General features: G+C 46.3%; 4 protein-coding genes across 5 annotated transcripts; 1 reads left to right on the top strand and 3 right to left on the bottom strand.

Moving 5' to 3' along the window:
• The first annotated feature begins 4,925 nt into the window (after positions 1-4,925).
• LOC6588853 (pyruvate dehydrogenase E1 component subunit alpha, mitochondrial) lies at positions 4,926-6,226 on the top strand. Its single transcript, XM_002014872.2, has one exon. It carries the CDS (start codon positions 5,042-5,044, stop codon positions 6,149-6,151), a length of 1,110 nt encoding a protein of 369 aa, XP_002014908.2. The 5' UTR covers positions 4,926-5,041; the 3' UTR covers positions 6,152-6,226.
• Positions 6,227-7,897: 1,671 nt separating this feature from the next.
• LOC6588852 (40S ribosomal protein S26) lies at positions 7,898-8,602 on the bottom strand. Its single transcript, XM_002014871.2, has 2 exons — positions 8,533-8,602; positions 7,898-8,460 (listed from the first exon to the last, which is right to left on the bottom strand). Exon 2 carries the CDS (start codon positions 8,447-8,449, stop codon positions 8,105-8,107), a length of 345 nt encoding a protein of 114 aa, XP_002014907.1. The 5' UTR covers positions 8,450-8,460; positions 8,533-8,602; the 3' UTR covers positions 7,898-8,104.
• A 228-nt stretch (positions 8,603-8,830) lies between these two features.
• On the bottom strand, positions 8,831-14,054 carry LOC6588851 (pre-mRNA-splicing factor CWC22 homolog). Of its 2 annotated transcripts, XM_002014870.2 has the most exons (4): positions 14,029-14,052; positions 12,409-13,157; positions 11,094-12,345; positions 8,831-11,025 (listed from the first exon to the last, which is right to left on the bottom strand). In XM_002014870.2, the coding sequence occupies exons 2-4, from the start codon at positions 13,141-13,143 to the stop codon at positions 8,999-9,001; spliced, it is 4,014 nt and encodes a 1,337-aa protein (XP_002014906.1). In that variant the 5' UTR covers positions 13,144-13,157; positions 14,029-14,052; the 3' UTR covers positions 8,831-8,998. The 2 variants fall into 2 exon arrangements, with proteins under 2 accessions (XP_002014906.1, XP_026844283.1); XM_026988482.1 differs by having other exon boundaries at positions 11,094-13,157; positions 14,029-14,054.
• Positions 14,055-14,646: 592 nt separating this feature from the next.
• LOC6588850 (leucine-rich PPR motif-containing protein, mitochondrial) lies at positions 14,647-19,439 on the bottom strand. Its single transcript, XM_002014869.2, has 5 exons — positions 19,251-19,439; positions 18,520-19,045; positions 17,145-18,456; positions 15,379-17,085; positions 14,647-15,312 (listed from the first exon to the last, which is right to left on the bottom strand). Exons 1-5 carry the CDS (start codon positions 19,388-19,390, stop codon positions 14,765-14,767), a joined length of 4,233 nt encoding a protein of 1,410 aa, XP_002014905.1. The 5' UTR covers positions 19,391-19,439; the 3' UTR covers positions 14,647-14,764.
• Between the last annotated feature and the right edge of the window lie 2,415 nt (positions 19,440-21,854).

Below are 21,854 nucleotides of genomic sequence, written 5' to 3' on the forward strand. Positions count from 1 at the left end.
ACTTGAGGCACAAAGGGCTTCTTGCCACAATGTTCCCCCATATCATATTTATCCCCACAGTCTCTGTCTCTCCCTCTCTCTCGCTCTCTCTTGGGGCATTTAGCATTCATGAGATAATAATAACAGAAAAAACAGAAACCAAGTGGACAGCAATAAATGATTTCGAGGCCGGGGCCCGAAACATGTCATGATTTCTACTCTGAAAAAATTTTCTAACACAACATTGCGTATACGCAATCGTAAGTGAAAGTCGCTCTTTTTTTTGGCCACGGGCTATGGATAATTTGGGTTAAGCTCACGCACACACACACACATGGCACACCCACACACATACCCTTCCGATATGTAATATGTTCCTGGGAGTTTTTACTTTGATCCATTTACTCTTTTTTTCTCTGTTTGTTTGGCTTTTTATTAAAAACAAAATGTTTTATTTGACTAACTTGTTTATGTTTCGGCCTTAAAGTTCGGGCCCTCTCGAAAAGGGTCCTTTACAACAACAACAGCAGAAAAAGGGTTTCCGATTGTGCGTATCAATTTTTATGACTGGCGGGCGAGAGAGGCCTAGGAGAAGGCTTAAGCGGTGGCTGGACGCGTGTGAATCGCATAGGAAATGAAATTCTTATCTGGCCATTTGGGGATTTCCCCTATTTAGTGGGGATGGGGGCAAACGAGTTACTTAAGTGATGGGAAATTATATTAAATGCAATTTATTTAAGAGAAATGGCTAACAGATTTATGGTGGATTTTTTCAAGCCATCAAAGTGTTTGCAGTAGAGGCACACGTGGCTGGACATTACGATATCCGGTAAAGGTACTCACTTTTGGGATATGTTTCTCTTGCCGTTTACCCAAACCCTTTTACAACTTTTGAACCTCATTTGAACTGAAAAAGTTGCAAATTTCTCAATTAACAACATATTGATGCCCCAGTGTCGGCCCGACCCCAACAACACTTTCACCTTTAAGAGCCGTAAACCGGTAAGAACCCGTAAAACCCCCGTCCGTAACCGTTGCCATAACCACATTGTGCCCCCGTTTACGCACGCCCCTTGATAATTGAATTATGAAACATCATTTCGCGTTGTCTGCGTTAACCATAAACGCATTAAGTTCGCGTTAATGAAGAATTATGCAGATGATGTACCGAGCAGGTCCAGACCTCAGACTAGACTTCAATAAAGGAGGCAAAAGGCAAAAGGGAAAATAAAGAGAAAGCCTTGGCCATTAGCAAGTCTGCTTGGGGAAAGTCCTTTGCAGTCCATTAAAAGTGCACGGGACACAGGACACGGGACACGGGATACAGAGGGGCTGCTGCTGCTGCAGCTGGAAAAACTTCTGCAGTGAATTTGCTGAATTATTAATTAACCTCAAACAATTATTTTTTTAAAAATTTTGTGCGCATAATTAAGCAAAGAAAAAGGACCCGCTGGCTGGGAAGAGAAACATTTAAAAAAAATCCTATTAAATCGCCAAGGGATTCTGGGATAAGAGTAAGGAAAGAATGGGCCGATAAACAATGTAGATTGTAATTAACCTGAAGACCAGCCGGCAATTCAGGTGGAACGCCTCCTCGTGCTCCTCCACTTCTCATACAGGTGGCTGAACAGAGGGAGGGGTTGGCTTAATTGCATGCAGGACTGTCCCGAAGGACTCTGCCAACTGAATGACATTCATTTTCGTTTCTTGCTGCACTTCCGCTTGCCACACACACATATCCAGAGCGGAAAGGATAAAGGCAGATCCTAGAGGAGTCACAGAGAAGGTGGAAACGGCCTCCTCCTGAACGTTGAGCAATTGGGTCGCTGGCGAATTTCATAAAGCATTCTCTCATTGAAAATAATTAAAATGCGTCAAGCGTTCAAAATCAAGCAGCCTGGAAATTTAATTGTATTGAAACGAATGGTGGAAAGGTCCTGCCTCCGCCAGAGAATGAATTGGGTTCCATTTGGCAAGTGGGGCAACAAATGAGTTCATTCTCTTCTGTTATTTTCCTTCTTCTTTTTTCAGGTGATGGATAAATATGGAACAAGTTGGAGTGCTATAAACGCCATTGATCAAAGGAAAGGAGGAGGATAATGCTTAAACAATCCACTGATTAAATGGATTAATGATGCGAGAAGGATCTACTTACTGTTTGAGCGTGAAAAGATATACATTAATTGCATAAAGCATCCATTGGAAACGCTCATAACCCAATATTTGACAGTTATACCACACTGTTGGGCTGAAATCAACCCTTTTTGGTGGAACCCTTTAAGTAGCTATTGGCTAAAAACTGAAAAGCAATAGAATTAATCAAGAAAATATTATTAAACGAAGAGTAGCTTTATTTCCCTTCAATTTTTGTACATTTTACAACACTGTTGACGCGATCTATGCTACTTTTGACACTTTAAAGCTGTCAATTAGGCAACTTTTGACACTTTTAAGCTGTCAAATATGCAGCTCAAGCAATGCATTCCCCTGAGAATAAGTATCTTTAGTAATAAGTAAAAGCGTAGCCCAATAACAACAGTCTATCATGGCCCCACGCTTTTTAACCCCTTCTTTGACCAAGGGATGGTGAGTACATCCATCCATCATCATTTAAGTACCTTGATGGCCATTCAAGTGTATTCCTTTCCTTTCAATAAACTTCAGCCTAGTGTCATTCAAGCCCCCCCCCCCCCCACCCGACGCCCCCCAGTACCTACCACCTCCCCCACCACTTTCCCATTCAATTATAAATAAAGGCTTAATTTTCATATGCATATAAAAATATTTCTTTTGCTGTTATTCTTTCCATTCCATTCCGCAGATAGCGGGACACATGCCACATTTCCCATCGTCAAACGCGAATCGGGAAAAGGACCCAAGGCCACAAGTACACTGCGAAAAAGGTGACGGGGAAGGACAAATGAAAATGAAAATGAGAGCAAAAAAAACCCACAGCTGTCATTGACAATAAAAATAATAACACCCATCGACTGTTCAAAAGTCCCCACCCTTCCATTCCTGCCTCCCTTCCTTCCGATTCTTTTTTTTTATCAATCACAAAATAAACACTCAACTGTGGCAGGTCGCGGATATATATATAGATATAGTGTATGTTTATGCACACAATTTTTATGGGTATTACATGTGCACGTGTGTGTGCCCCCAGGAAGCGTGCAAGCGTCATATCACTTTGATATTCTGCCACAGCCACCAAAAAAAAAAGAAATACATAAAAAATTGTTTAATTTTCCCCCGTTTTTCTCCAATTCTCATTCCCATTATTGAAATACAAGAAAATGCCATTTGATGATTTCTATATAAATAAAAATAATTTCACATTTTTACGATTTGTTTGACAAGGAATCAGGCTACAAGAAACAAGATGTAGGACCGACCGACCGTCTGTCTGCACCTCCCCCTCTCTGGCTGAATGATTTTTCATTTCCCCCCCGCAAAACAGAAGTAGAGGAAAAAAGTAGGTAAATATATGGCAGACCCATAAATAGGAGACCGAAATCAATTGACAATTTATTGTTGGAAACATAAAAAATGAGCAAGCACCAGTCGTGCAGGAGGCGTGATTCGGGTGGCAAAAATCTATATTAAATTACGAGGCAGCTAACAAAAAGCTCAAATAATGATAATAAAACAAAACAGAAACAGAAAGAAGAATGACAGAATGAGAACAAAAAGATTGGGGATTTATACATATCTTGTATGGAGAGAAGGGATACCCTGTTAAAAGATCAGTAAATATTTCTAGAAGTTAATCATAGTTTTTTCAAGGGTATATTCTTTTATAAATATTTTATATTATTTCTGTGAGTAAAGGGAATATTTTCCTTCGAGGCACACGTGTCTCGACATGAAGATAAGCGATACTCGGGCCTGCAGTTTCCTTCTTGATGAATGATAATTGCATACAGTCTATGGATTATTTGGGTCTTGTTTTACCTTAGACACAGCCTTTAGGTTGTACCTCTAAAAGGGTATTTTAAAAAACAGAATACTATAAAATATATCGTTGATATGTCATACGCATTTATATATATATGTATAAAGAGATACATATGTACAATATGTGCATTGCTTGACTTTTTGCGGCCATTGTTGATGGTGCTCCTGGTCCTGCTTCTGCTCTTGGTCCTGTTTGTATCCCTGTGTTCCTGCTCCCGCTCCTGCCCGCCCTACTCCTTTGTTGTGTGGTGTGTGGATGCTGTGCTGCTGTTTTCTGGTGTGCCCAATTGCCTTTAAATTGTACCGAGTGTTAAGTGGCGCACGTTAAAAAAACATTTAACGTTTTTATTTACGATTCACAGAGTTTCCAGCAGCAGCAGCAGCCACAGAAGCACAACAAAAAATATATATACATGTATGTGGGGACAGTGAAAGTGTTTTGTTCTGGCCATGGCATTAGGTACTCGCAAAAAAGGAATGTATAAAAAAAGGATATTGGCAACGTAAGTGAATGGGTGGGAGGCTCGCTCACAGAGGGACAAAATATAGCGGAAATTAAAGTAAAAATATAGCATGAGAACTCATGAAAGGCTACAGAGTGGAATCGATACAGAGACAGGGACAAAGGGACAATTGTGAGTGGAAACGAAAGTGGGGAGGAAAAGTGTGTGCAAGTGCAAAAGGTAATCATTCCGACAATGAAATCTATAGAATGGTGAAACAATTGAGGTATATAGTACATGTGTCTGTTACAGCAGCTGAAAGGAGATACAAAAAATGGTTTATTTAGTAGTATATAGACGGTTATTTGTTTGCCATGCTACCATGCAAATTATGTAAGCTGAAAGATGAGTAACGACCATAGCTGGCTCTAGACTCTCTCCCTTGGGGCCCTTGAATGGACATTCATTTACCTGCAAAGTAGGCTTTCTTATTCTTCTATTTTCACATTTGAAATAATCGGACGAAAATGTTCAACTTGGCTAACCAAATTCAGTGCCGACTGGCAAAGCTTCTGCTGGTGCGATTCTCCTCCACTCAGCTGTCGCGTCCCCCCACCGAAGAATTACCGGAGGAAAGCCAACCCATTCCCAATGCCCAGGAGATGGGACTTGGGGACGAATATCGTGTGATGTTGCTGCCGAATGACTTCAAGTTGCATCGCCTCAAAGAAGGACCCGAGCGGGTGGTGGCCATTAGGAAGTCGCAGGCCTTGAAGTACTACCGCCAGCTGGCGACCGTGAGGCTCCTGGAGACGGCTGCCTCGAGGCTCTACAAGGAGCAGTTGGTGCGCGGCTTCTGTCACCTGTACACCGGGCAGGAGGCCTGCGCCGTGGGCATTCGAGCGGCGATGCGAAGCAACGATAATCTCATCACCGGCTACCGTGTCCACGGATGGGCCTACATGATGGGTGTGCCCGCTGTGGGCGTGCTGGCGGAGCTGACGGGTCGCCGGAGTGGCTGTTCCGGCGGCAAGGGCGGCTCCATGCACATGTACGGACGGAACTTCTACGGCGGCACGGGTATTGTCGGCGATCAGGTGCCCCTGGGCGCTGGCGTGGCCTTCACGAGCAAGTATCTGCAGGATGGCGGCGTCTGTCTGGCCCTCTACGGCGACGGTGCCGCCAATCAGGGCCAGGTCTTCGAGTGCTTCAACATGGCGCTGCTGTGGAAGCTACCGATGATCTTCGTGTGCGAGAACAACAACTATGGCATGGGTACCCGCTCCGAGAGGGCTGCCTCGAACATCAATTACTACACGCGTGGAGATCTCATGCCGGGCATCTGGGCGGATGGCCAGGATGTGCTGGCCGTGCGCAGTGCCACCGAGTTTGCCATCAAGCATGCCCTGAACAAGGGTCCCATACTCATGGAGCTCGGCACGTATCGCTATGGGGGACACTCCATGTCCGATCCGGGCACCAGCTACCGCACTCGCGAGGAGATCCAAAAGGTTCGCAGGCAACACGATCCGATCCAGGGCTTCCGAGAGCTCTGCTTGGATCAGCAGATCCTCTCTCTGGACGAGATTCAGGAGATCAATCAAGTGGCCCGTCTCGAGATAGAGGGGGCCATCCGTGCGGCACGAAAGGATGATGAGCCGCCACTCAACAATCTCTGTAGCGATGTCTACTCGGGGCTCTTCGAGGGGAAGCTTCGGGGAGTTCTGGCGCTGGAATTGGAGCATGACAATACAAAGGATGGAGAGGTTTAAACGGTGCTTCTGTTTATGGAGGATGTATCACAAAATTGTTGGTTGTTGAATAAACTCTGGGCCGCGAATCTGCAACTCCTTTCTCCTCATCAAAACTTTCATTAACTCTTGTGTGGTGACGACCCTTTCATTCAGCCTTCGTTCGTTCTATTTAATTTATGCTAAATGATCAACGGCTGCTGCTTACGGCTGCTTATGTCTACGTTTTATTTGCACAACAAAACGAAAACAATAATTCAGCGCCTGGAACACTGCCTGCTGCTGAACAAGCGGAAAAGAGGCAAAAACTCCTCGAAGGCTCGAAGAAAAAAGGCAAGAAGGGGTAAACAGGAAAAGGAAGTGCACACACATACACACGCATGTGACCCCCATTGAGGGGGCAAGCAATATCCCTACCACCCCCCACGAACTCATTTGCCTTTGCGCTCACGTCTGTGTAATTTATGCCAACAAAAAACATTGCATGGGCATGCCCATGCCAATTGGGTAGAATGGGTACATGGGAACATAGGAAGTGTTGGAGAGGTCCAATATAAGTCATATATCATCTGGAAATTAAACTACTTCAACGGATATGTACCGATGTACGGTGAAAACTATGCAAAGACTGATGTAACTTGAACAGAACCATCATTATTACAGAAAAGACTTTAGGGATTACAGAACAATACCTATTTTCATCAACTGAATGTGGATAAAGGGTACAACTAAAGTCGATTGTCTCCGTCTACTTACATCTATTATACATCTATGCTACATTCAATATACATCACTTTGTACATCCACAGTGGCGTATACATTTGGTTTTCCACAAAAACTCCTCCAACAATCCAACAATTCATCCAGGCATAATTATATATAAATTCATTCAGCTTAGTTTTGATTAATACAGATTAATACTCCACTTGGATCCAGAGTTTATATAAATAGACACACGCGCCTATAAAACTTCTCTACATGTAGTTTACATATAACACGTGACGCCATGTCAACTTCTGAACTTCATAGCGGACGTTTCCCGAACTATGGCACTTTTACACTTTTTCTACATGCATTTGTTTGTTCTTTTTTCGCCGCGGCCGCCCAAAATTAGCGACGTCTTGTTGCCACATAAGCCGGCTTCCCTGCTCTATCAAATGTGTTTTTCCTTATAAGAATTGCAGCAGGCAGATTTCTTCCGTAATTGATTCCATTTCGCTTTTCCGATCGATCGAGAATTGGCAACAGGCCACAAAATTCTCGCCAATTTGAAGCATAAATTGCAGAATACAAAGATAATGAAAACCAGAAGTATTTACCTAAGAATAATATGAAATTCAGACATGGGAATAGCTTAAATAGTTCCAAGTATGAAATGAATAATTAAGCCAATAAACTTTTGTTTGTACAATACAAATGCAAAGACCTTGAGCTGGCCACCAAAATTCTCACTTGCTGCCAAAAACTATTCGAAATTCGAGTACAAAAGCAATTATTTAATGGCTTAACCAAGGAAAAACAGTCACCTGAGAAAGTAGTGAAATGAAAGCTGCTGCTCATTCAACTCTTGCTCTGCTCTGCTCTGCTTAACTGGAGTGAACGACGTAGGAAACAGGTGCCGGAAATGAGATATCACAGATGACTGACTACGCCGCGCATCCGTTCAGGAAACAGGTGGATTCTGCTGCTGCTACTGCCGATGATGGATTGCTGCTGATTTGTGTGCATACTTTATCCCACGTAAAACCACGTAAAAATGTATTGATATTCGGGTGTAATGTAAAAACTGGATGCTTATATTTCGTCTGCTTCTCGCCGGTTAGACCAGTGCCATATCGAAAACTTGTTCTAGTTTATAGTTGATGGATTCTAGTTGATTTTTACTGCTTTTGCTGCTGCTGTTCTTGTTGTTGTTGTTGCGGGTGTTGGTGTGTAGCATAAGCATCGACCCGATTCTCCAGTTAGATGAAAAGTTTACTTCCTATTCTGGTTGTTGCGGGCCATGTCCTTAGGGAAGGAGCGGAGTGGCGGCGTACGGATGCGACGTGCCTCACGGGAACGATTGCGCACCACCTTGGAGTGAATTGCGCACGAGACGCAGTAGTGCAATTTGGCGTAGAGTTTGGGGAGCACGTACGAGTCCCAGATGCTGGCCTCGGTGATGTCGCGCACAGCAGCCGCCTCCACAATGTTGCGGATGACGAACTTCTTGATCGCCTTATCCTTGGGCACGCAGCGGGCACAGTTGGTGCAGCGCACGGGCTTCACATGGCCGCGATTGTGCTTGTTCCGCCCTCCGTTACGGCGCTTCTTGGTCATTTTGTTTTCAGCTGCATAATGTTCGGGGTACATTTATTAGCATTTCCCACATATTTATTTCATCGGATGGCACTAATAATTACCTTATTTATCAATTTGAAAATCCACCAAGTGAAATCCGCGTGTTCACGCCAGACGACACTTATGCGAAAAGGGGGTTGCCAGCTCAAAATTTTCGGCACTTGGACGGCACATTTGGCAACCCTATTCAGAGTTGCTTTGTGGCGAGTTTCAGAGTTGCTCTGACAGAAAAAAAAACAGCTGTGCGTAATCGCCGTTCACGACGGGTAGCAGTGGCGTAGCCGTTGAGTGCAGCCATCTTTCATTTGTATTTCAAATTTAATGATTCATTTAACAGATTTAACGGCACACAGCAAAGAATTCGTGTAATAAAATTTGTTTATTTATGCAGTTTTGCTTTTAGTACATTTACAATTGTTATAGCAACATAGATCCGGTTCTTTGTACAAAGTTTACATGGAAATATTTATAAAAAAAAAATATTTGCATGTGGCTAAATTTTGTTGTCGTTACAGTCTAAATATCAACTTATCCGCGCCCCTTGGACACGCGCTTGTGAGAGCTGCGTTCTCGTTCTGGTTTTCTGGCGCGATCCTGGTCACGGGAACGTTCTCGATTACGTGGGTGATCACGATCCCGATCACGGTCACGGTCTCGATTGTCACGACGGTCATGATCCCGTTCCCGCTCCCGCTCACGTTCTCTATTTCTTTCCTGATCTCGTTCTCCTCTGTCACGTTCTCGATCACGATCACTGCCGAGGCGGCCACCACGTTGTTCTCCTCTATCGTTTCGGCGGCCTTGGGATTCGCCTCGTCGGGTTTCTGGACGACGGCCACCGGAGTCTCCACGAAGACCTCGCGATTCTCCACGACGACTACCGGAGTCTCCACGTCGGCCACCGGAGTCTCCACGAAGACCTCGGGATTCTCCACGACGGGCATCTCGCTCCCCTCGCCGCTCCGGGTGTCTTTCCTCATGGGCAGAAAACGATGGCTCCCGCTTCCTGGCACCATTTCCATTGAGCTGATGATGATAATGTGGTTGGCGCTCCTGTTCTCGGCCCATGGGTGGTCCCTCCAGGTTGAATCCATCGCTGTCTTCCTTTCGGGTCTTGAATTTGTTGTTGCTGTTGTGGTTGTTGTGGATTTTGCTGCTCTGCTCCTGGCGCATGATCTTCGGCTGGGGCTGGCCATCGCTGTCGTCGTCGTCGCTGCTCGAGGCGGCCTCTGATGCTGAGGAGGATGTGGAGGAGGCCTTGCTGCTTTCAGAGCTGCTGCTGGAACTGGAGCTCTCCTGGTGCTTGCGCTTGCGTTTCGACTTCTTTTTGGCGGCCTTTTTCTTCTCCTTTTCGCGCTTCTTTTTCTCCTCGCGCCCCCGCTCCTTCTCTTTATCCTTTTCCTTTTTGGATTTCTTCTTTTTGTCTTTTTTGTCCTTTAACTTTTTGAGCTCTGATTTTCGCTGCTTTTTGGGCTTCTTCTTGCGCTTCTCCTTGCGTTTACGCTTTCGCTGTGGCTCGGACTCGGAGCTGGAGGATTCACTGTCGCTGTCCTCATCGCTGGTGCTCGACTTTTGCTCGCTGGAGTCTCCGCTGCTGCTGCTACTGGAACTGCTCGACGAACCGGCAGAGGAGGAAGTCACAGCAATGGGTACTGCCCCCGCTGCTGGGGCAGATCCTGGATCCCGGAATGGATTCCCCCCAGTGGACAGGAGCTCTGAATTGATCGCGGGCACTGCTTTGGGCGCTGTCTTTAGGAAACGTCGCAGATCATCGGTGAGTCCACCCAAACCAATGGACGTGAAGAAATTGATGGAGAATCGTGTGTTCCGAGGATTATCCTTGGGGAAGAGACCCGCCAGGCTCTCCACCAGCACCTCTTCCTTGAGCTTGGAGTTGAGTTTGCCCAAGCCCATGTATTCGGCGAGCTCCTGGAACAGAATCTTGATGAAAATGCGACTGGATGAGGTGGTATCGTCCTCGTTCAGCAGGACACAGTCCAAGACATCCCAGCTGATGGAATCGGTGAAGAGCAGATGGGCAAAGAACTTGCTCACATTCCGCAACCGATTCGTGTCCAGGCGATGCGTCGTCTGGTAGGTGTCCTTGAAGATCTCCTCGAAGGGGGGTATATACATTCGATTGATGTTGCAGAAACGCTGCGCCAACAGGCCGTAGAACTTCTCGTAGGTCCGCTGCTCGGCACAGCAGTCGAGGAACATGTGGCACAGCTCCACCTCCTGCCCCGGCTTCAGCTCCATTTTCATCAGCTTGTGGGCGCACTCCTCGTAATCCAAACTCGAGTTGATCGTCAGATATATGGTGCGCCGCAGAGCAATTAGATTCGTCTCCGTGTTGTCGATAATATCCCCGGCATCGGTCTTTTTGCCGACTTCGGCATCCGAGTTGATTTCACCATCCGAATCGCTGTCGGAATCGGAGCCCGAGCCAGAGCCAGAGCCCGAGCCGCTGCCATCATCGCTGCCCAGGATTTCGGCACTCAGACCCTTGTATTTGTCCTCGTTTTCGGCAAAGTTCTCGTCAAATTTGAAGACATCTAAAGAGACATTGATGAACATTAGGATTAGCCAGGGATTAGAGAGGGATTTAGTGGATTATACTCACTCAGTATATCCTCCGTTTCGGTGGCCTCGTCCAGCATCATGAGATGCGTAAACTGCTCGTCCTCTTCGACCAGCTCCAGTTCTCCCACAATGGCCAGATGATCCTTGAAGCCATCCTTGCGCACTTGAAACAGCACCTCGATCATGTACTGTACTCGTTTGTCCAGCTTTCCCTCGTGCAGGATGTTGCGCAGCATCTCAAAAATGGCCCCAATGCCCTTGGACGAGACCTCCGTCAGTTTCATGCCGCACTCCTTGAGAAAGGCAATGGCCACCTCCACGGAATCATCGGTGGGCGTCTCCACCAGGAGCGTGAGAATCTCCAGGGCCAGTATTTCGTGGGCCACACGCTGATTCACCAGATGAGCAATGAATCGAGTGGACGACAAGCAGACGAGCTTGTCATTGCGCCGAAAGGCACGGCGGAACTGAATGACCAGACGCTTGAGCAGCAGCTCGCCGATATTCGGGAATTTCGAATTGATAATGGCCACCAGAGCGGCATACACGTGCGTGAAGGTGGGCGAGGCGGCCTGGGCCTGGATGATGCTCCTCGACAGCAGGCCCCGTCCACGGACGATGTTCTCCCGCAGGAGTTCGCGGGTAATGATGGCAATATTTGTGACATTCACCTTGTTGATGTACCCGTGAATGGACTTCTTGAGCGCCTCCCAGGCGATGCGCTGATACGCAGCCGATGCCTTGTCCGTGATCCCCTCCTGCAGCAGCCGGAGCTTCGCTGGCGGTATGTAAGCGCCTCCGGTGCGCGATGTCAGCACATCCACAGTGCGACGCTGGCGTTCTGTGATCTTGGCCGTGGGATTTGTGACCGTGGCATTGTCGGCGATTGCCGAACCTGCCCTCTTGGAGCCGCCACTCGAGCTGGAGCGCCGCTTGTCGCTGGACCTCCGCCTGGATCTCTCGCGAGAATCATCGCGCCGACTGCTGCGCGACTTTTCATTGCGACGACGATCTTCGCGCTCCCTCGCCCGCACCTGATCGCGTTTATCGCGCTCCTCGTGCCGCTTCTGACGTTCGCGGCGTCTCCGCTCCAAGGAGCTGGAGCGGCGACGCTTCGGGCTCTTGCTGCGACTGCGTGTACGGGTGCGACGGCGACTGCGGCTGGGACTGCGTCGCCGGTTACGGCTCTTTTCATCACCACTGCGACTACGTTTGCGCACTTCGCTGGCCAGCGTCTGCTTGGGCACAGGCACAGGCACAGGCGGCGGCACATTATCGTCGTCGTCGTCCTTCTGTGGAAGGGATTGCCATGAGTTTTTTTCAGCGGCTTGTAGTTTTGTTTGATCAAAACTTACATCAGTTATTTCGCCCTCTTCGATGTGATTCGATGGACTGGCAGCTGTTGGTGGTGGTGCTGCTGCTGCATTGTCCGCTCCATTAGTGGTCACGGAATGATCTTTATCAGGTTCCTCCTCTGTTACTGCCACTGCCGCTGCCTCTGGCTGCGGTTTCTCATCGGAATTAGTCACAGTTGTGGCATCCAAGGGTCGTTGCGGGGTAGATGTTTCGGTTTCTGTTTCCGCTTCAATTGATTTTGTTATAGCTTCCTCTTCTACTTTTTCTGCTGCCTCTGCAGGCGCCGCTGCTGTCGGTACTGCTTCTGCTTCTGCTTTTTCCACGCCAGCCGACACAGACGTGTCAACAGCAACAGCAGCTGTGGAAGAGTCAACATTTGATTGTTTTTCCGGCTTTGCTGCTGCGGTTTGCTTTTGCTCGTCCTCCTCTTTTGGAGAGGCAACTTTTTCGTCTGTTTGTAGCACTTTCTTTTCTTCCTCCTCCTTCTTTTGCGGCGGCTCCTCTACGGCGGGGGAATCATTAGATACTTCTGCCGGCGTCACTTCTTCTTCTGCCACTTCTTTTGCCTTCTGGCCGCGCTCTTCCTCTTCGTTTTCCTCCTGACCGCTTGCCAGACGGCTACCAGCATCACTTTTGGAGGCACTGCCGCTGCCACTGGTGGAGGAACTGCTCGAGGAGCCACTGCTACTACTGGAGCCACTGCACGAATCACTTTCTGCATCGCTTTCCCCCATTTTTAGTGAGAGGCCTGGAAAAACTACTTTTGTGAAAATTTGACAGGCAAAACGTTGGCAAAACAGTATGGCTTATCGATAAAAATATACGGTCCGATCATTACAAATATACCGTCTCGTTTTAAAAATATACCGTAAATATGCTGACTAATTCAAGTTCAATCCCTCGTTTTTGATATTCCTTGGAATATTACTAGCTATATAGAACATTTAACCATGCCCACATAATTTTATCCGATTAATCAATCAATTTTCTACTTGACCGGCACATTAAATACTTGGCCCTTGATTGTTTTTGCCTTAATTTTTGTTGCTCAACAACAATATAGCGACTCGTATGATGGAAACCCGAGCTTAGCCCACTTAAGCCCCCTATATTTAAATAGTTCAACCACTCAAGGTAAATGGCGGAAAATATTAACAATTGTACATTCTTATAGATCCATCCTATCCTTCCCTTTAACTTGCCAAACCCCACGAATCTTTCATATGAACTGCGCTAAAATGATTACCCCCTTGGCTTATAATAGGTTAATAGTTCTCCGGCAAGCATTGAAACCATATTGCTTAATTTTGATGTTCCGTCAAATATAATAAGCTACATAGAACATTTAACCATGCCCACATAGTTTTAACCGATTAGTGAATCTATTTTCGAATTGACTGGCCTATTCTAAATACTAGCTTTTATTGGATTTCTATATTCCGTTGAAAATTAAATTTAATAGATTGATGAAATTGACAAAATATGCCGAAAATATACCTTCATATATATATATATATATATATATTTTTGTGGAATTTTTGAACTGATTTTCCTAATTCGATGCAATCCTAGCCTTTTTTTATGTAGTTTTATTGACGATATGCGAAAAAGAAACCCACCTTTGGTCCCGCGTTCTGGTTCCAATTCCAGCTGTATGGTTCCGTGGGAAGTATCCATAATTTCTGATATTGCACTACTGAAATTATTTGTAATTAAATAAATGTTAATAGTTTGTATTAAAATTGATAAATTGTTATGCAATTACCTTTTCTTATACTCGCTCTTGAATATTTTCTGTTTTCGGCTGGAAATCTTGATGAAATTTAAGCAATATTTTTTTCAAAGCCTTAATCTTTCGTTAGTTGAAAATATTTAATATGTGAACTAGGTTTTTTCGGCAATCAATTGAAATCAAAGACAACTAGATCCGTATTCTCCAGAGCTGCATTTCTGCAGGTTGGATATGAATAGAAATTCAATACATAGGTTTTAACGGGAGAAACAAATATAAAAATTAAATAAATATGTTGAAGCTGTCAACAGCATCCCACCTATAAAGGGATGATGGTAGAACACCTGATATTTCAGATATAAAATATCAAATTTAACTGTATTCTATGCTACTCAAATACTAACCCTCACAACCACAACCACAATGCCCTCTTTTGCAAAGATTCCTTGTATATAGTACTTATATCTAAAAATTCCTTATATAATAAAAAAAATCAACCTTAAAGCACTTGGAACAACGAGAACTAAAATATATATTTTTTTAGTTTACAATCAATATTATTTATCCATAGTAAATACTTAAAATAAAATTAATTACAATAGGTTTTAAGGCTTATCCCCGATCTAGACCTGGTTTCCTGGTTTGCGTGGCACTGTTTCGGGAATATTCGGCGACACATCATCGTCGCTGCTGTCCGACGAGGAGGAGGAGGACGAGGAAGAATCAGCCTTGGATACACGCTTCTCGGGTATCGAATAGGGGAACTTAAGATCCTTCTCCTCGACAGCCTGCTTGAGCCTCAGCAGGGCCGTGCGATTGATATTCTCCAGTGAGACATCTTTCACAGCATTGGAGAGCACATCGAGAGCCTTTTCGTGGTTTCCCTTGGTCGTTTGGATGTCAATCAGACAGGAGTAGGCATTGCCAATGGCTCCTTCGGATATTTTGCTATCCCTCAGCTGTGAGATCACCGACGTGGCCAGCTTCTCGTCCTGCTGCTCACGGGCCGTCTGAAGAACGCGCTGGAACATCAGACGCGGCAACTGCGACAGATGCTTGTCCCAGATCTCCTTGGAGGCCGCCTCCTGGCCGCTGGATATCAAATGCATCCACAGCACATTCATGGGCCCCAATTGATTGTGGGCGGCAAATTTCTCCGCCAGCGTTTGATCTGTACAAAAGAAAACAAGATTTAAATAGGGGTAAGTCCTCCCTCATGCATCTCCACTCCACTTACATTGCGGCACCAGTTCCGGATGCTTGTCGAGTATGCCAACGGCCCCTCCACGTGGGAACTTCTCCGCCTGCTTGGCCGCCTCCTCGGGCGTCTTGGCGGTGTCTATCTCGACGGTCAATTGCTTGAGGAACGGCTCAGCCTTGCCGGCCACAATGTTGGCATGGCAGAAACGATTGTCAAACGACACCATGCGCTTCTGCTCTTCGTTCAACTGCTTGCCAATCTTCTGCAGGGTTTCCAGATCCCCCGCAGCGGCAACTTTGTTCAAATAGAACCTGAAGATCTTTATCTGCGGATGGAGTCCATCGGCCAGGAGTTCTTCCACATATTTTGTGGCCTCGGCCAGACGATCGTCACGCACCAGGAGCTCAATGAGTCGGGAAGTGTCCAGAACGTTGATCTTGTCGGTGGCTGCCAGGTTCTGTTTGTGGCTGATGGCCGCATCCAGATCGTTGGCCAGCAGTGCCTTGCGGAAGCCAGACTTGTGGGAGACGGGCCTTACAGTAGCCTCCTGCTTGGCTGGCTCCTTCTTTGGTGTCGGCTCTTTCTTGACGGCGGACTCCTCCTTGGGCGTATCTGTCTTCGTTTGCTCCGGATTTTTGGGCGCTCTGTTCCTTCTCGATTGCTGCTGCGTTTCGGGCACCACAAATGGCACATCAATGTTCTTGCGCCTCAGAATTTCCGCCAGCTTCAAGAGGAATGCATCGGTGGGTGTCAGAGACTCTTCCTGCATTTTGGTCCACAATCCGAGAGCCTTTTCGGCCTCATCGGCCTTGTCGTAGCTCAGCAAAAGCGTGTAATAGATCTTGTTTCGGTCGATGTGTCCCAAGTCCTTGGTGGCTTCTATGAGACCCTCGAGGGGCTGCAGCAGACCCTCATTCCGATACCGATCGCAGGCACTGCTGATCCTCTGGGGGCGTGTGCGCAGGCCGGGTGTCTCCAGGATCTTCCTGGCCTGACGCACGCGACCGCATTCCACAAAGGAGAAGACCAGATCGTACAAACTGTTGACCTCGCCATGGATGCCCGTGCTCAGGTCGGTCAGACGCTGCAGATTGACGGCATCCTCCTTCTGGATGAGACGGCACGAGAGCTCATTCTTCCAGGGTGTCACCTTGTACGTCTTGCAGATCCCCTCGAACGTTTCAATGGCCTTGGGTATGTCGTCCTTCACCAGATGCACCTTGATCAGTGGCCCCAGCAGGACATTTGTGGGCACAATATAGTTGTCGGCTAACAGAGCATCGAACAGGCGACGCAGCTTCTCCGGCTGCCCGGCCTCTGCGATGGCATTAAGCACACGCCACACGGTGCTCACATAATTGAAGCTTCCTTCGGTTTCGCTGATGGGCGCATCCTTTTTGTTATCCGCCAGCAGCTGGAAGGCCTCCTCCACACGCTCCTCCTGCAGCAACAGATCTGCCAGTCGCACTGTCTTCAGGTTATCCAACTGGAATGTAGGTTCTTTGGCCCTCAGCTTCGTGTAGACGTCCAGGGCCTCAGAGCTGCGCTTGTGGTGCGTATACAGATCAACCAGCTGCGCATGGATGCCCAACGGGATCTGGTACTTTTCCGATTCCAGTTTTTCTATGACCTGCAGGGTCTTTTCAATGTTTTGAGAACGGAAACAGGCATTTAGGAGCTGTCTTTTGATGTTGTTTGCATTCTCGCCCTTGGCCTCCACATTAACAATGAAGCGCTCCAATTCTGGGGGAGATTTCAGTTGTTTAAAAGAGCGATAAATAAATTATCTTTCAATTACTCACCATCGATGGACAGGGAATCCAATGTTCGCTTGCCGCTGCTTGGCAGAGGCGTCGGCTCCAGCTCTCCGGAGCTTAGTTTTCCCAGCAATTCGGAAATCTTGGGCGTCATTTCGGCACCCAGTTGGTCCGAGAGCTGGGTGGCCTTTGCGCTGCTGATGGACAGCCCCTGCTTGACCAATCCCAGAAGGATCTTCTCCAGCGTGGCCACACGATCGCGATGAAAGTAGTTGCTTGCCTCCTGGACAATGCCACCCACCACATCGGTGACGCTGTTCTTCTCCGTAGCTGCTGCTGCCGCCTCTCCCTGTTCGGCCTCCTCCTCTTTGCCAGCAGAACGCTGTTGCAGTCCCTCATGGATCTGCCTCACGCAGCGGATAAACGAGGCATAATCATTCGTGTGGCTTAGGGCGAGGATCAAGGGCTGCCTGAAGAGCATCGGGACATAGTGGGCTCTGTTCTGCTCCATAATCTTGGCGGCATCTGCAATCTGATGCGTGACTAAAGCGGCATAAACAGCAGAAGTGACAGCCGTGGAGTTGGAGACACCAGCATCTCTCAAGGCAGTGATGACACGCTCCCAGTTCTTCTCCTTTAAGCTGGGAATCACATAATCCCTGATCGTTTCCGAGTTGGGAAGCACTGCAAACTCCTGTTGCATGCGACGGACAATATCCAGCACCTGATTGGACTCCACCGAGCAGATGAGGGGCCAGAAGTAGTGCTGGCGGATGGGCAAACCGGCATTCTTCATCTCCTTCAGCAGCGGCAGAGCATTGTTCACGACGCCATTGGTGAGACCCGCCTCCGTGGCAATGGACAAGGCCTTGGGATTGAGTCCTTCTGCTTGGAGGGTCTTGCAGATGGTCAGAATCTTCTCCACCGGGCGATTGGCCTTTACCATTTGTCGGATGAAGAAGGCGCCCACATCCACGGGCTCGCCATTCACGCGATTCGATCTCGGCATCACACGCAGAATCTGCAGACCCACCTCTTCGTGGCCCTTGTTCACGAGACGTAGTATCACGTTGACGGCATCTTGATTGAAGCCCGGGGATATGTGCAACTTTGCCAGCAAATCATCAACCTTTTCGCTATTGCCATTCACCGCCAGGGTGTACACAGTATCCAGCAGATCCTTGTCCTGCAAGATGATCTCTTTTTGGTCGCATTCTGTGAGGGTCTCCTGCAAAGCAGCCAGATCTCCATGACGGGCAAACGCACACAGCAAAGTCGTATAAGTGTCGGCACTGGGCTCTAGGCCGGCCTGCTTCATCACCGCCAGAATGCCCTTCGCCGACTCCAAATCGTTGGCCTACAGAGGGGGGAATATATGGATCAATCTATCTATACATGCCCTAGGGGTTCCTCCACTCACCTGCGAATGTCCCAGGATCAAGGAATTGAAGACATTCTCATTCACAGGCAGACTCTTGCCCCGCATAAACTCCAAGATTCTGGTGGCACCCTCGATGTCACCCTGCTGGCAATAGCGTGCAATCAGCCGCTGATATGTCACTCTGTTGGGTTCGATGCCCTTGGCCTCAATCTCGGCAAGGAAATCCGTGGGTGCAAAGGGATGCTCGTTCTCCAGGTACACGCGCAGCAGAGCATTGTAATGGGAGATGTCCATGGGTACATTGAGGGCATTCAGGGTCTTCCAGATCTCCTGCACCAGGGCTGTGCGTACCTCGGGCAACTCCTCGGGCACCAGATTCCCACAGCATCGTATGACCATCAACGACTGCGAACTGGTCGCGGTGCGGTGTGTGCGTATCTCATCGAGGATTTCCTCCAGATCACGTCGCGAAATGCGGCCAATGCGTCGCACATCGTGGTCCAGACGACGGATCTGCTTATCGAGACTCAGCTCCGACTTGGCGGCGGCATTCGTAGCGAAGCCACTGAGAAAAACACAAGCGAATGTTCCAGATCAGACCAGGTTCAATATCGAGGTTATGTAAACCATTTAACAATCTTTTTTGAATGAATATATGAAGGTATTCTTGTGTAAAGGACCCCCTCTGGATGACCCGTACTATTCTTCAGCCTTCCCTTGTTACATTTTCATGAAATTCTTGTCTTATTGCGTAATGGGCCGGTACTTACCTCTGGAATTGGCTGCAAATGCAGGGCGCACTTGTCAGCAGATTGCTCGCCTCGTTCTCGCGCACTGAGTTGACCAGCACATTCCGGGTGAAGCCAGCAAAGTAGCGAAACAGTTTCCCCGTCCGCAGTATGGAAGCCATGGTTCGAGTCGGTTTTAATTAATAAAAATTAAATTTATTATTTAAAAATCAGGAGCGCACGAGTCGGTGCCAGTGTGACCGCGGATTCATTCACTTAACCCACTTAACCTCCCTGTATTAAAACAGGGGAACAATTTGAGCTAAGCTGCGGAAAACATTACTGATTTTAAACTCTTCTTGTAGATCCATCCTATGCTTCCTTTTAACTTGCAAAATCTCTCCGATATCCTTCACCTGAACTTTGCTACAATTTCTCAAAATTCCTGGAGTGTGTTCTAATACCCACTGGGCAACAATGGGTTAATTGTTCTCTGTCCATGATCGGAAGTCAAATTCGTCTAGCTAGACAGAGCCCTCAGCCCTGAACACATAATTTTAACCGATTGATAAATCAATTTTCTACTGACTGGCTAGTTTTTAGTACTTGCGCTTATTGTATTTTGACTATTTTGACGCCACAAATGCTCTATTCACCATTAGAATTGCAATAATATCCTAATTTTCTTGAATTTCCTTTAGAGGATATTTTTGATGGTTCTTTTCCCTGTTTCTCTAAACTGCTTGAATTTCCCTGTGATTTGGGTCTGGATAACAAAGTACCTTTCTGCGATGTTTTTGTATGGCGAATTTCTAACCGAAAACTGCTTTATTTTCCCAACTTTTACTTTAACAGACTGTAAGAATCCACTTAACACAGCTCGAAATTTGTGCTCTGTTAACGTACTGTAAGAATATAATGTTATCATTTAACAGACTGTAAAGAATATAGGAGGAGCTTTTTGTTGGTGAAATATTTCCCCTTCATACTGTAAGCATAGACTGTTAATGCGAGGAGCTTTTTATTGCTGAAATATTTCCCCTTCAAAGGATGGAGTTCGGAGTAAATAACTTTAAAAAAAATTAATTAATTTAATACTAATTACGTATAAAAACATCATTATAATTATTCAATTAAAGAAAACATTTCCGCTAATTTAATTAACATTGTGTTGTGAATTGATAATTCGCCCATTTTTACCCATTTTGGAGTAACTGATTGTTGTTATGAATTATGATTTTGATAGGCGACAAAATCTGGGTTTATGCTCTAAATAATTTATATTTAATTGCATTTAGAGCGTAATCAATTTAAACCGCCAATTTGTTTGTAGGTGCTCATGGATATATGTACATACATATATTTATATATAGATATGTAGATGCCTCCCACATGTGTACTAGTACCTGTTTAAATATTGCACCTCCTTCTACACTTCCCTTCCGCCCCCTTTCTACACGTATTCCTATCCATCTCCCATCATTCCATTGACTTTTGCCATTCGTCAGAGTGAAAGTGCGCTATCTCTTCTCTCGTTATGCGGTTCATCCTGCACCACCCACAACCCCACTCAGATTCGCACTACCCACTTTCACTCTCTCTCTCTCTCTCCCTCAGTCTCCCTCAAGGTGAACTCAATTGAATTCTCAACATTTGCACATCAATTATTTCACAAGTGAGCTTTTTTATGGCGCCAATGCGGAACATAGAAAAAAAAAAAATTGATGCGGGGAGCAAAAAATTGTGCAAAAAAATGAAATAAGTCCTGACGTTGCCGTCGGTGGAAATCAGTGAGCCAAACACTACAGTGGCCCCTGGATGCAGCCGGCAGCCATATCCTACCCATCCCTCTGCTGATCAGCATAGTCCCGTCCCCCGCCTAGACTGGAGATAGTCATGCTTTTGCCACATCTCTGAGTGCATCACCTTCTCCACGTCTACCTTCTCTTCGACCTGACTCTGCCACACCACCATCGCCAGCCACTGCATAACAGATTCAATGTCAAAAATTTGACAAACTCAACACCAGGCGAAAACCAAAACAGAACACGGAACCCAAGAACAACACGAAACTTTTCCAGAGATTTTCGCTGACGAATTTGTGGCAGGTTCATAAATCCAGCAGCAACTAGCAGCAGGAAAGAAGAAGTGCCATAGCGCAAAACCAAAGAACAACAAGAAAATGCATTAAAAAATCATAAAAAACAAAAAGATAGATAACAACAAAAAAGTAGCCAAACAATCGTCCGACCAAAAAAGATAGAAGCAAAAACTGCAGATGAAGGCTGAAGCGAAAGCATTGGATACAATACACTTTCTGTTCGAAGGAAGATGGAAAAACCGAATTCTATTCTAACGAAATAAACTGACAAGAAAATATAACTAAAAACTTTGAATGTCTTTTATGATTTTACTTGATTTGATTGTCATATATTTTCTTGAGTTTAAAGAGAACACTTTTTTGAGGAACGTAATAGCGACTTTTTCTTCCGATTTTGTATCAGTTTCAAGGAGCTATATAAAATCATGATACCTTAGAACTTATGTTTACGAAGTCGCTTCATTCGTTCGCCTACCCCCGACTCACTAGCTCTGCTCGATGGCACTATTATACATACATATATTCTTATTCTTATACCTTTTACC

The sequence above is a fragment of the Drosophila persimilis genome, unplaced genomic scaffold (genome assembly GCF_003286085.1).
Source record: "Drosophila persimilis strain 14011-0111.01,24,50 unplaced genomic scaffold, DperRS2 tig00000191-arrow-pilon, whole genome shotgun sequence".
Classification (NCBI taxonomy): domain Eukaryota; kingdom Metazoa; phylum Arthropoda; class Insecta; order Diptera; family Drosophilidae; genus Drosophila; species Drosophila persimilis.